The following is a 14,140-nucleotide window of genomic DNA, read 5'->3' on the forward strand; positions in this document are numbered from 1 at the left end:
CGACACCAGTAGTCTAGACACTGTTACAGATGCATTTTACAACCAGACATCACAGGCTGAGGCTATACTCTGTAAAGCCAGAGGCAAGAAGTGAGATCTTTAAGTCAAACAGATTTGCAAACTTGCGTCATTTCATTTCACAAGACTTACAACACATGACAATTTTTTTTAACCACCTGTCTTACAGCTTTTACTCCAACGTGCACTCTAAAATGCAGAAGAGAAAAATATTGGCTGAATCTTTTCCACGTTTTTATGTCTTTGTTGTGAGTCTTTGCTTCCAAAACTTCTCTATAAAGATATTAATGTCGAAGCTGTTCAACCTGAAAAGCACAAAACACATTCTACGCAGGTGAAAATAACTTAAAATCAAGACTTAAACTGTATTTACCTATTCTTAGGGCAACTCCTTTAAGACCTGCAAAGAACATGCAGACATTAGACACGTAACACATGTAGGAGACGTTTCCAAAGCTTCTGTGTTACAACATCATCTAGATATAACTGCTAATTTAAGGGAAGATAGTATTATTATTGGGGAATAATCAGAGCGTACTCATATTTCTACAGGCTGCAGTGTAATACAAGTTTATTACCAATTGCATTCTTTGTAATACGTGTTTGTACATATGTTATTTATAAATGACTATATTGCTTTTGCTGCATCTTAAAGTTGTGCTGATATATTTGTATAATATCCACCCAAAGCTTTTTATCCATTATTCTGTAACTTTATTAAAAATCCTACCCGGAGAACAAATATACAAGAGACTTGTATTCAGTTCTCCTCCTGTCAAGTATCCGGGAATAGGAAAGGTTGTAGTTCAAATTCAGACCACATTACCCACAATACAGTGCGAGCAAAAGTCGCCGCACCTTCGCCGGGTGGAGCTTGTGAACGTGGGCACGTTTGTGGGCTGCCGGAGTGAAACATTGTTTGACAGGGAGGTGAGGCGACCTGTGCACAGCGATTTGAAGAGAGAAGTTTTTTTCCCTGGTGCGTCTCCGGCAGTTTGCGAGTCAACGGGGAGGAGGACTCGAGCGCCACAAATGATTCGTACGAGTCTCAGCAACAGGGCAGCGAGAGAAATGTCAGGGACTGCCCCGGCAGCCTTGAGCGAGGGGAAGCGCGACTAGTCGGATGCACCGCAACGCGGAAAAATATTCCGGGGGAGAGAATGCGAATGGTGAGAGGATACCGAAGTCAAACAAAATGGAAACGATGTAGCGTCGCTGCGACAGTTCACATAGCTAGAACTAACGGTAGAGTAGAGAGTAGATAGCTAAGGGGCTAGCAGGTTAACTAACATACATGTAAAGTTATTCCCGGGAGCAGCTGAAGCGGAGCCTCGGAGGCGTCTGTTGAATCGGGAGAGTTCACCAGTGTCGCGGGATCAAAGAAGATAATCGGAAGAAGATGCTCCGGAGAAGACTAAACCGTTTGGTAGGTGTGCCTGGCATCAACACGCACACACAGCCCCCCTCTCTCGCTCGCTCTCTCTCTCTCGCGCGCGCTCTCTCTCTCTCTCTCTCTCTCTCTCTCTCACACACACACATACACATACACACACACACACACCCTGCTGCTTGGGTTTTCACTGCCGTGACTATGTCGTTTAAGAATGTAACTCGGCTAAACTGGCTTTTCCGGTTTTTGCCTTTACTTCATTTTGGCCGGAAATGCGCCTGAAGCGGCGGCACACTGTCACCTCACGCCGCCCGTCAGCCGCACGAGCCCGCGGTGGTCTCGCATCATTGCCCTCAGCCAGTTAGCTCACTGCTAGGTAAGTTCTTTGCCAGCCAGGAAGTCACGACAGATGCAATTTGATGTGAGCTGAAGCCATCGAACTAGAGTCATTAAACTACGCTCTCAGGTCACAGACTTGTTTCCTGTGTGTCTTGCGTGTAAATTCACCTTCTTAAGAACCATATCGTCACACAGTGAGCCTCACCTGTGAGAATGTGTGTGTGAACCAGCCCAGGAGCTTCAGCTGTGTTGAGGCAGTAGGCTCTGTCTTATCTACCTGCCTCCAGAGACCTGGACTGCTTTCCTCTGGGGTCCCAAATGCTAAAAATATGCACTCTATTTCAAGGCATTGTGCCCTGCATACAAAAATATGCATTTTCTCTGTGTAACCTTTATGGATAGAGTTAAAGTTGAAACAGTTAAACTTAGTCAATGAGAGTCTGCAACACATTTGGTTTTATTTGAATCTTTAGATCTAATATCTTTTAGACCATTGCTCTAGAAGTATACGTGAAAAAAAATTATATCTGCAGACCTCATGGGATGAAAAACATCTGGTTCTAATTTCTCTACAGTCCCTCTTTGCTCTAATGTTTTGGGGCGGCTGTAGCTCAGTGGGGTAAGGGGGTCGTCCTGGTCCTGCAACCCCAAGGTTGTCGGTTCGATCCCGGCTCTCCCCATTAGTTGCAAGTCGAAGTGTCCTTGAGCAAGGCACTGAACCCCCAGTTGCTTCCCGGGCGCATCACTGCAGCCCACTGCTCCTTAATAACTAAGGATGGGTTGAATGCCGAGAACTAATTTCCCCTTGGGGATTAATAAAGTATATATCTTATCTTATCTTGCTCTGCATTCAGCCACTGGATTTGAAAGTTGGCATTTTGCCAGTGTGAACTGCTTCTACATCATATTTCACGATTGGTCAATTTAATCCTTTCCCTTTTTAAAGTTCATCTATTGGTTTCACTGCCCCTTGTCTCATATATTTATCAGCCATGAGTGGGCTAGTTGAAAGTATAGCAACGATCCGCAAGGCCAGGTTTATAAATGCTAATCTGCCTTTACTGCCTCTTTATCATCCTCCTATCCACCAGTAACCTGTTGTCCCCAGTGGTGTGAGTGCCCCACGGGCTCTGAGCAGTATAGATAGTGACAGAGAATAAGGGGAAGCAACATAATAATTATAGTGCCTGACCCTCGTTCTAGCGTCACTCTAAGTGTTGCCAGGTCAGATGATTTCCCTCCTTCTGGAGAGGATTGCTGCTGTAACTTTCTCCAGTGTGAGCTGTAAATAATATTTTGTGCGGGGCAGCCAGCCACACTGCCATTGATGCACACAGTGCCGTTATCTGAGGCTCTGGCTGTCTGCCTCCTGATTCACACCACCCTCCCCTTGTGGGAACCGATGGAGAGAAGGAGGGAGAGTGTGACTGCTCCGACCAAAAGGAACTGAGGAGGCTTCATGTGTGTCACTCGACTCTTCCTCGATGATGCACTGTGCCATTAAACCCTGAGTGTGTCTTTGGTAAATCATTAAAGATGGCTGTGGGAGCGAGTGTGGCTGGGCTTTTCATCAGGGGGGGGGGGAGCTCCAGAGGTTGTAATGCTCTGACAGGAATGCAACATCACACAGCTTCCTTTGATGTTCGCTGAAGCCCTTGAGGGCAGCAGTATGATCTGCGAGAGGTGGAGCCTGGAAACGTGATAGTATTCATTGAGGGAGCCCCAGCCTTGAGTGCAAGGAGAACACCGTGCACCGACGCATGAAAAAACCCTGGCAGCACCTAAGTATCTTCTTTTGCACCATGGTAACGAAAAGACTTCCTCCTACTCTCTAGCTTGGTTAAAATTACACTTGTGAAGTGTCTGCTTCACCGTTTGACTGGAGTACTGTAGCAAGTTATCCTCTGTTCAGTGACACTGAAGCTCCCCTGTGCACAAAGACAGGAAATGACATGTGACAATCACAGTGAAACAAATGGAATTATTTGGAGTTAATACTTAATATTGCAGTTAATACAATAATATAGTTTAGTACTCAAATGAGTAGATATGTAATCACTTCACTAAACAAGCATTTTTTCAAAGGAATAATGTTGCTTCTTAAAAAAAATCCTAACCCAACATCTTTGTACTCTATTTTAGGACACTTTATTTCCAAAACGATTAATTGAAAATAATAAGTAAACCCTAATATGATGGCCATGCTAACACACAACTTAAAATCAGTTAAGTTAGCTGGGCTGTTTCAAGGTTGTAAGTCACGTTTCTTCTGTGTATAAGAGCTCAAGGTTGTTTTTCACGACACAAGCTGTCGGATTTAATTTCAACAGCAGCCTCTTGGGGTTATTTCGGCACGCTTTATGTTGAGCGCTTAAATATTATAATGATTTTTTGTCTCAGTAGCATACCACTAGGGATGGGTATCGTTTGGGTTTTTTCCGATACCGGTGCTAAACCGGTACTTTTAAAACGATACCGGTGCCTGAACCGATACTTTTTTTTAAAAACGCACAATGAGGACATTAAAAACCTCTTTGGCCATATTCCCTGTAGAAGCCGTTATCATGGAGCACTGACACACAATGGATATCAGACTGTTAACATACACAATATATGTTCTCCATTATATGTGATATGTATTGCCATGTGCAGACTTTATAGGGTTAATCCTGTCACTGTTTTGATGGGCAAAGAGAACAACCAATCAGAGGGACTGAAGATGACACGTGACAAATAAAGCTTTGCTTCTGACAGCGAGAGTTCAGTACTGAAACAAAGTGACGCCCCACGGTCTTTATTCCACTGTCATTATATTCCCGGTAACACCGGGTATACAGCCGGGATCGCTGTACATCAACACATCTGCTAGCAGACTGTCACGCTCGTAGCTCGTAGCTAGCGCTAGCTACGAGCTAGCTTAAGCGTGGTTATAATGGCTAATTTATTATTTCTTAGGATACTTTTATGAATGCAAGACTTGCAATCAACGTTACGGTACTAATCTGAGTTCAGGCTGCTCGTCATCATCGGTCTCCCCGTGTTCAGGGTAACCGGTGACGGTCTCCCCATCGCGCCCAGCCTGACGCTGGTGTGCTCCACACGGGTTCACGTAGTCACACACGGCGCAGCCTCCGCTGTCAGTTAAATATGAGAGGCTCGTAACCTGCTGACAGGGCGGAGTCACCTGAGTAGTTCACAACAATAGTTTTTTTCAATTTCAATCGGCTCAGGCACCGGAAAGAAGCACCGAAATGTGCGTTGCGTTTCGGTCCGGGTAATACCGGTTGTATTGGAACCGGTACCATATTGGCACCGGGTTTCGGTACCCAACCCTACATACCACGTGCTATTTAATCAAAGGATTGGGGAAGGGAAGAGATTCTTCCCTACAGTTTTTCCATGTGGTTTAGATTTTGATTAATACACATTCCGGTGAGGTCTCATATTTTTCTCCATGCTTTGAGAGTTGTTGTGTTTCTTGTGGCCCGATATAGCTTTAAATCACAACTTTTGAGGGGGAAACACAGTTGTGTACTAAGGCTGTGTAGTGAAGTCTAAAATATTTAGTGCCTCTGCTCAGGGAGCAGTGCCACGCTGGTTCTGCTCTCTCAGTAGGGCTTCCCCCTCACCCTTCTGCCCTCCTCTCCAGCTCTCTTCAGTCTATCCATCCTGCAGCAGGATCAATCTCAGACCTGTCTCTACTTGAGATCTGTCTCTACTTGACTGTGACCCATGCTCTGCTAAACAGGCTCTACCTGCCAGGAGTTGTTGTGTATGTTTGAAGTATTGCATGTCAAATGCGTTTGGAAGTCCCAGGTCTCTGCAAACCGGTTTCTCAGGTCAACTCAGAGCTATGGCAGGCCTTATATGTGCACACAGACCTGCCCACACAGACCTGCCCACACAGACCTGTCCACACAGACCTGTCCACACAGACCTGTCCACACAGACCTGCCCACACAGACCTGCCCACACAGACCTGTCCACACAGACCTGCCCACACAGACCTGCCCACACAGACCTGTCCACACAGACCTGCCCACACAGACCTGCCCACACAGACCTGTCCACACAGACCTGCCCACACAGACCTGCCCACACAGACCTGTCCACACAGACCTGCCCACACAAACCTGCCCACACAGACCTGCCCACACAAACCTGCCCACACAGACCTGCCCACACAGACCTGTCCACACAGACCTGTCCACACAGACCTGTCCACACAGACCTGCCCACACAGACCTGCCCACACAGACCTGCCCACACAGACCTGTCCACACAGACCTGTCCACACAAACCTGTCCACACAGACCTGTCCACACAGACCTGTCCACACAGACCTGTCCACACAGACCTGTCCACACAGACCTGCCCACACAGACCTGTCCACACAGACCTGTCCACACAGACCTGTCCACACAGACCTGTCCACACAGACCTGTCCACACAGACCTGTCCACACAGACCTGCCCACACAGACCTGCATTCACACACTAACACAACTTAGCGCAGATGTACATGCACACAGACCACACGCACCTGAACATTAAGGCAATTTTCTGCTAACGTAAACACACAAGGTTGAATTTATTTTCAGAGACTTTATCACTCTTCCCAGGGGAAACTAATGCTTTGTTCAGCAATAAAAGAGGATGTTGTTGGACCTGCCGCTGAACGACACAGTAGTTCCCTATGACCTCCAAGTGGTGGGGTATGAGTCTAATTTATAGCATTTTAAGCACTTTGTAATGTCATGTTTGATGCTTTTTTCATATCTATATTTTAGTTTTGCTGCATAGTTACTCTACTTCAGCATCTTCCAAATTGTATTTTTTATATTGCATTCAGGTCAGTATATTATCCAACTACGAAAGATATTAGAGCATTAGTGACCAGTAAGGCTAAGAGTCTCATCTGAAGGCCACGGACCACACAAGGCATCGTAGAAGCATCTGATTTACCAGGTCTTTTTGATTAGGAGAGATGCGTATTGTTTAGAGCTGTGCTCGGTTTTGCCGCCATTAGTCCTGCACCGTGAATTGGCTCGCCAACAGAATAGCTTACTCTGATTTCTTTCTCTTCCTTCCTATCCATCTGGTCTCCTGCATACTGCCCAGTAATGGAAACTCAACCAAAGGAGCTCATCTGCAACACGCAGAAGGATAATAAATATATTTAGTGTGGGGAGGGTGGCAGTGTGAAGGAATAAATGTCCGGCGATGGGGTAGCTGATGAAATATAGTAGGGAGTAAAGAAAGCCCTTTGTGACTCAAACCCGAGCAACTCGAGTGAAACCAGGGGGTGTACCTTTAGCCTCTTTGCACCTCCATCTCTTTCTCCACCTAATGGACACTCTTTTCAGCTTTCTGCAGCGGTTCACATCGGAGTGGACGGGTCAAGTTAGATCCAAGGGGAACACGGATTGTGTTTTTTGGGCATTTTTCCACTTCTTTTTAAAAGCTAGGTTGAATTCTCAGTTTGTACCTCTAAATAATTCAGGTTGCTTCATTTATTTTGAATTCTCCTCGCATCACTCCTCTTTTTCCTGACCCACGTACAGGAACGGTTCTGTGCCATGCACCAGCTCTAGCATTGCACAGAGAGCATTCGCAGTGAGATGTGAAGAGAATGCTGAGTTGTGTGGGGGGCTGTTTTTTTATTTTTTTGGTCTGAGCACAGAGGGAGGAGGTGAGTGTGTTGTCATCCCAGTTTTTGATTTGGTCACCTGACGCACAAAAGGAGCAGCAAAGTCCAGGTGAGGATTTAACGAGTGCCGCGTGACATTAAAATATCCCGCCTCCCACTCACGCTCGCATGAACACCCCTGTTGAGCAACAGCCTACAATAAATACTTTCACGACAAACTCCCAGCTCGGCAGGCGGTACAGCTCAGTCACAGGGAGGAATCGGTATATTTAATGTGGTCACAGTTCAGTGGGAAAAACGCATCTGGTGAGAAAACCTGACCCCAAATCAACTCTGCCATCTGAGCAGAAAGCAGGAAAGAGCCACATGGTTTTTTGTCATCAGACCCGTGCTCTCCGATGCAGTGTCTAAGGGTAATTAATTGAATAGCAATTAAAGCCAGTGTAGCTCAGTACATTATTAAAGATAATGTCATCAGTAGGGCTGCAGCTGACAGATATTTTTTAAATCTTGTCTGCAGCATTAGGTTGCACTGTAAATGCCTTTTTGTTAGTATTGACTTGCTCTTTGCCAGACATGGTGGGGGGAATGAAGCCATTGTGTTTTGCAGTTTAGTTAAGTTACAACCAATACACTACATAGAAAAAGCAGCTGGATCTTGGCTGGAAATATCATACTCCATTTATGGCTACACTACTTTAAATTCTTTAATTATGGATTAATCCTCGACGAGGCCTCTGCTCAATGAGCTCAGTTTGCCCAGTCTTAAAGCACAGCGCATGGAGGGTTTTTTCTCTCCATTCGAGCCCTGTTGACTTTTGTCATTCTCTCCAGGACTTACTGAGCTAACTTGTCTAGAGGATGGTAGCTTTGGGGACAAAGTTCAAGCTGAATTTACCTTCGCATTCTGCGGAAGGTTATGTTTTGATCGCTGTGTATTTATTTATTTATTTGTATATGTGTGTGTGTTTGTGTGTTATTCGCATAACTCAAAAAGTATTAAACCAAAGCACATGAAATTTGGTGGGATGATTGGTTTTTATCCGGGGACCATTTGATTAGATTTTGGGATCGATCGGGTCAAAGGTCAAGGTCATGAAAAGGTACCAAAAAAGTGGCTGCGGCGAAGGTATGCGCGCTACCGAGTGCCCGTTCTAGTTCTATATAATTTCTAAAGCGAAACCAAAGCCTCCCTATGTTAATGCGTTAACACTAGCCAGTATGAAAAAAACTTGCTTAGTGAGAACTTTGTGAAGTTTATGCTGCATTCTAGCCTTCTATTTAGTACGTTTCTATTTTGAGGAACAGTGTGCCTCAGAAACACAAATGAACACAGACCTCTGTCAGCAATGTGCGACTTTTCCTTCTGTACCGTCTCCAGGCCGTTTTTTGTCTTTCACAACATCTCTATTTCATCTTCTCTGTTGGCAAACACTTCCAAGGTAGATTGTCCACAGTGCCCACGGGTTTCCTACTAGTGATTAGCATAGTTTGTGCTCACTTTCATGTTAAAGAATATATATATATATATATACTATAGTTATATACTATTGCATTACTATTAATGCAGACTAATACATAATAATAACAATTCAAACTTATATAGCCCTTTTCTAAATACACAAAGACGCTTAGTGATCAGATGAAGACGGTCCCGGAAGCTCAATTCTCTTCAATTCAGATTGGGTGAGAACCGCACATACTGACTTCATTATATGCTTATGAATTAAGACAATGCAATCGTGTATCATGACATCTCTATGATTTCATTATGATATGATTCCAATTGAAAGACGATAAATCATCATACTGAATTATCCAGCCCTACCTCCCATCTAGTCACACGCTGTTCATTTTTACACTGTAAACATTTCTGTAAACTCAGTGGGTATTGCAAAATGAGTTGACACAATATCTGTCTCTGGCTTTTTGAGATGACCAAATGATTGAGGAAGCAGCTCCCAGTACGCGGTCTCGATGAGTTTCCCCTCCTCCCCATTGTCGAGGGACTCGGTGTAATGTAGGCCAGTACCAGCCCATGGTACAGTACACTCTGTGTCTTGTACAGCTGCAGGGATGCTCGTAGAACAATGAGCCTTTGCCTATCCACAACAGCCCCTTAGGGTCAACGCTCGGTTCAAGTTGGACTATTATTACTCTGCGGGGCTATTCATCACGGAGTGCAAACAGTGGAAAAGAGGAGCGAGTAGCCGCTGATATGGGCTCTGTAGACTATGCCATAGGCCGAGGGTTGGTGGATCCATGATGGAGGTAACACCTGTTCGATGGGGTAATGACTCTGCTTTTCCTTGAATTGGTAGCCTCAAAGTATGGGCAAGCAAAAGACTCATTTTAGGGTGTACTGATGAAGATGTGCTCCCAGTTGTGGGTATAGAGGACAGACTGAAGTTGAAAAAGAAAACGGCAAAAAGTTTTGTTCTAATCAAAAGATGAGGTAGAATAATATCAATTGTTATCATTGTGAGACAATATGTTCCTACTGTATTGAACATAAGATAGTTTAATTAAACTAAATGAGGTTTTCTGTGATTTGAGATTGTCTTGCGTATCTGTTCACTGAAATTAAACAAAGCATCGTTACATTTAGGCAGATTAGTCAATGTGATGTGAAATAGCTTTTATTTCAGGAAATGCAACAAAAGTGAATACCTAAAGTCATTGCCATGACAAACCTTTCACTATTGGTTTGATGTTTATGTGTCTCTATTATCTTAAAAAGATGATGTAGCCTCTCTAAATGCTTTGCAAGCGAGGCACTGAGCGCCTTGATGTGTAATCAAATCTGAGGGAGTTACAATTAGTGAGACAGAGTGAGCATGTTGGAAGAAGACAGACCAGTGAGCTGACGAGAAAGAGCAGCAAGTGCCAGATAGAGTACTGCATTCAAACATTCATCACTCGCCTCTTTAAAAGCAACTTTATGTTAGGCTGTTTTTACCATTGTCATTAATATTTCTTGCAACGGCTCACTGAAGTTATTTACACTATTATTTATTCAAGCCATTACACACTATAATTTGATATTTAGGCCTAGACTTCCGCCAATATCATAGATCTTATCCTGGGACTTTCCCTGTGATGGTTTTTCTTGAGTGTGGTAGAGGGAAAACTGCTAATATGCACCACATGAAGAGGCAGATAAGGTTGACCTGTGATGAGTCCACTAAAGCTGAAAGCGACATCATAAAACCTGATAGGATAGATAAGGTACAGCTGAAGCAGATATTGCTAAGTAGTGGAATAGGATAAAGGACTGAGCCGCCCGCACACTCTTCAGCCCACTCTTTTCATGTACTCGTACAACCTAATTAGACCGTGTGCGGTTCTTTGTGCGGTTCAGTTTTGTACAGAGAATTACATGAAATGGATACTAAGGTCAAACAAGAACATGGACTCTGTCGTTCTCAGTGTTATTCGTGCAGGAGACAAAGAAGTACCCGCATCGGTCCCCAGTGCTCTCGCTTCCACTCAGCTCCCTCACACCTCATTAAATGGGTTTGATAAGTAGAGTGTTTTTTTAAGTTGAATGCCACAGCTCCTGCATTCCATACTGAACATACTGAACATGCGTGTGTCGCGTTCTCTCCTGTTCTCACGTTACAATCCCACAGGAGCAGGAAAGCTTTCACCTGCCGTCTTCTTTTAAACGCACTTCGATTTGCTTCAGCACTTTGGTAAGAATAAGTCACAGGGATTGATTTGGTTTGACCTCGATATCTATTTGTGTCGGGGTACATAACGCTCCCTGGTGCCGATGTCGCTCCTGCCGTCACTAACCCTTTGCCCTCTACACATTGTGGAAGCATCTTGATTGGCCAATTGTTCAGAGATGCTAGTCAGTTTCACTCGCTAGATAACAAATGCTCCTCGTCTGGAGATGCATGTGTATGCAGCTGGAGCCACGCTTCAGTTAATCTTTGCTTGACAAATAAAGATACAAGCGAGAGCCAGAGCCATTCGCTCTCTGCTCCTTGACAGATTTATGTCAATACGTGTCCATAAAGAATGGCTTTGTGAAAGGAAACTTGATGTGGATTTCTATTCGGGAGCGACTCGCATACCTGTGTGTCGTGCATGATTTGTGATCAACACACAATTTTAGGATCAGGACAACTGAAAGATGCCTCTCAGATGAACACAAACAGTACATCCTGTTGCTTTTGGTGCCGTGCTTCCGGATAACGGTAGTTGTATAGGTGTCTTATGACATGAACTATGTGGGTAATCCTAGCAGGACCAAAAGCAATGCGATTTTTTCGCGCGACCGAAACTCATGAAAAGTCAACGTACAGACGCGTGTGGCTGCGTTAAACGCGACATTTTTCTGCGTTTGGGGCGACGCAATGTGGGCGACGCGTTTACAGCGCCGTGTTTTGAGCGTCACAATTGTCGCCCCTCGTTGAAATATTTCAACTTTGAGGCGATCACTTCGCAACTCGGGCCAATCAGCTCTCGAGTTGCTCCGCGTCATCGCTGTCCCGCCGTTGTTGAATCAGAACAAGGAGGATAATAAAGTTATGAACACAAAAACATTATTATAATGTTATGAACACAATAACATATATTATAATGTTATGAACACAATAACATATATTATAATGTTATGAACACAATAACAGCGTTTAGATGTTCCGCTCTCGTAGCGCTGGAAGCGGAAGTCTTTCAGACGTAACGTAACTTCATCCGTGAAAGTGACCGAGCTGTGTGAGCCTACGGGTGATGTCATGTATAAATATATATATATATATGATATTAATGTTATTAACCCAAACACGAGGGCGTTGGATGTTCCGACGTGTGTGGGATGTCCTCAACAAGTATAACGCAGAGCTAGTGGTTAGTTCTTCATGGTGGATGAAGGAGATGATAATGGTCTTTACTGAGACAATCCACAGAGTTAAGCCCCGCCCCTCACGGAGCGTCGCGACACTTATGACGTGAACACGCCAAATGGTCGAGCGAGTAAACTCAAGCGTTTTGGGCGAAGCGACAAATCGCGTCGCTTTTAGTGTGAACGTACCTTCACACCACTACATCTTACTTTTGATTCTTTTTTTGTTGTTGCAGAAACTATTCTGCTTTTTTGGTGTTTTGTATTAATGCACATTAAATACATGTTTTGTATTTAGATTGCTGGTCAAACAAAACAAACAAACAAACAAACAACAACGTTAACATTTTACCCAGGGCTCTGAAAATGCCTGACTTTTTTAAGACCAAACGATTAATCAATTTTGTCAAGAAAATAAGCCGCAGATTCATTGATAGTGAAAGTAATTGTTAGTTGCAGCCCAGGTTTGGATTGCATTGACTTAAATTCCACAATGCTTAGCTTGCCCAAAACTGAGCGAACAAAGATTATGTTAGAAAGCGGATTGCACTGAGGTAACTTGCGTTACACATTACACAGCCTACTTACATCAAAGGTGCATCTGAATTCATTAATCAATTAGCTTTTTAATTAAAATGTGATTTAAAAAAATGAAAGAAAACTGGTTGTTTGTCCTCTTTGTGTATATCGGAATACTAATTAAATCTTACAAGACAATATCAACAGAGTTGAATCGACATCTCTCCTTTAAAAGTGATGCACCACTGTGATTGAAAGAGTTTCACATGGCTGCACTGTCAGGGAGTTACGCGTGTGATGGATTGCGTTGCAGTGTGCGTGGCCTTGTACGTTTCTCGTTACCCAGTGTGTCTGTTCAGCTAACGGCATGCAGATTGTGACAAAGCGGGATTGTCCCTGAATAGTGAGACGGTGTGACGGGACGCCGTGTCATCAGACCCGAGCCGTCATCACGGGAGTTCGGCAGTAGCTGAATACAGTCCTGTCTTCTCACGGTCGCTTCCGGGGCCCATTTCACAATTTGTGTATAATTTAAATGAGAGTGTTATTTAATGTAAAGTTTCAGAGCCACTCAATTCTCTAATGCGCCATTTATTTCTGACTGAGCTATTACATCTCAGCTCAAATTAAAATGAGATGTTTGCTTTATTGATCTTCAGTCATGTTTGGGAGCTGATGCTTTTTCATCGTGGATTAATCTGCTGTTTGTTGTTGACGTACTGGCACCTGACTTTAGGCCACTTTTCCTTTACTAGCTCCTCATTGGCAGTGAAGGGCTTTGTTTGACCTTTGACAATGAGGTATAGATGATGCAATCGGTTCACGTAACTGCTCAGAAATGAAGTGGGCCTCATGGTCTTACCCTCATTATATTTTACAGTGAATTTGCCACTAAATCAATGGCCATTCAATAGTTATTTTCTTATCTTTAGGACCCCAGGGCTCTGTCTACTTCCTCATTTTATACAGAATCTAATTTTCAGCATGAATTATGTTTGTGTAGGTGCCAACATTTATTTTTTAAGAATACTCTGAGGCCCAAAGCTTATGTAGGTTGTTGCAACAATGTTTCCGTAGTGTTTATTTATCTGAAAGGCCTGTGACCTTGAAAATGTGCATTAGCTTGGCTCTTGTGCATAATCAACCCTAGATGGTGATAGATTGTCACCAGCAGAAGCCAGCCAACCTATACTGTGGACTGTCTGACCTGTAACCCTAAAGGTACACGCCAGAGCCCTTCACAGGCACTTTGGATCAAGCCTAATTTGTTTTGTAAATTGTTCCTTATTTGCATTTTATATTTTGCATGCTCAGCCCTTTGTACTAACCCTTAGTTTTTGTGCATATCTGGAATGCGAGTAGCTTTGAAGCAT

General features: G+C 43.9%; 1 protein-coding gene across 7 annotated transcripts in view; it reads left to right on the forward strand.

Moving 5' to 3' along the window:
* The first annotated feature begins 959 nt into the window (after window positions 1–959).
* Window positions 960–14,140, forward strand: part of atp11c (ATPase phospholipid transporting 11C) — a 44,798-nt gene continuing 31,617 nt past the window's right edge. For all 7 annotated transcript variants that reach the window (XM_056439157.1, XM_056439158.1, XM_056439155.1 and 4 more), the window contains exon 1: window positions 960–1,444. In XM_056439157.1, the coding sequence (XP_056295132.1) occupies window positions 1,418–1,444 (27 nt within the window). In that variant the 5' untranslated portion in view covers window positions 960–1,417. The remainder of the gene's footprint in view (window positions 1,445–14,140) is intronic.

The sequence above is a fragment of the Pseudoliparis swirei genome, chromosome 19, assembly GCF_029220125.1.
Source record: "Pseudoliparis swirei isolate HS2019 ecotype Mariana Trench chromosome 19, NWPU_hadal_v1, whole genome shotgun sequence".
Lineage (NCBI taxonomy): Eukaryota > Metazoa > Chordata > Actinopteri > Perciformes > Liparidae > Pseudoliparis > Pseudoliparis swirei.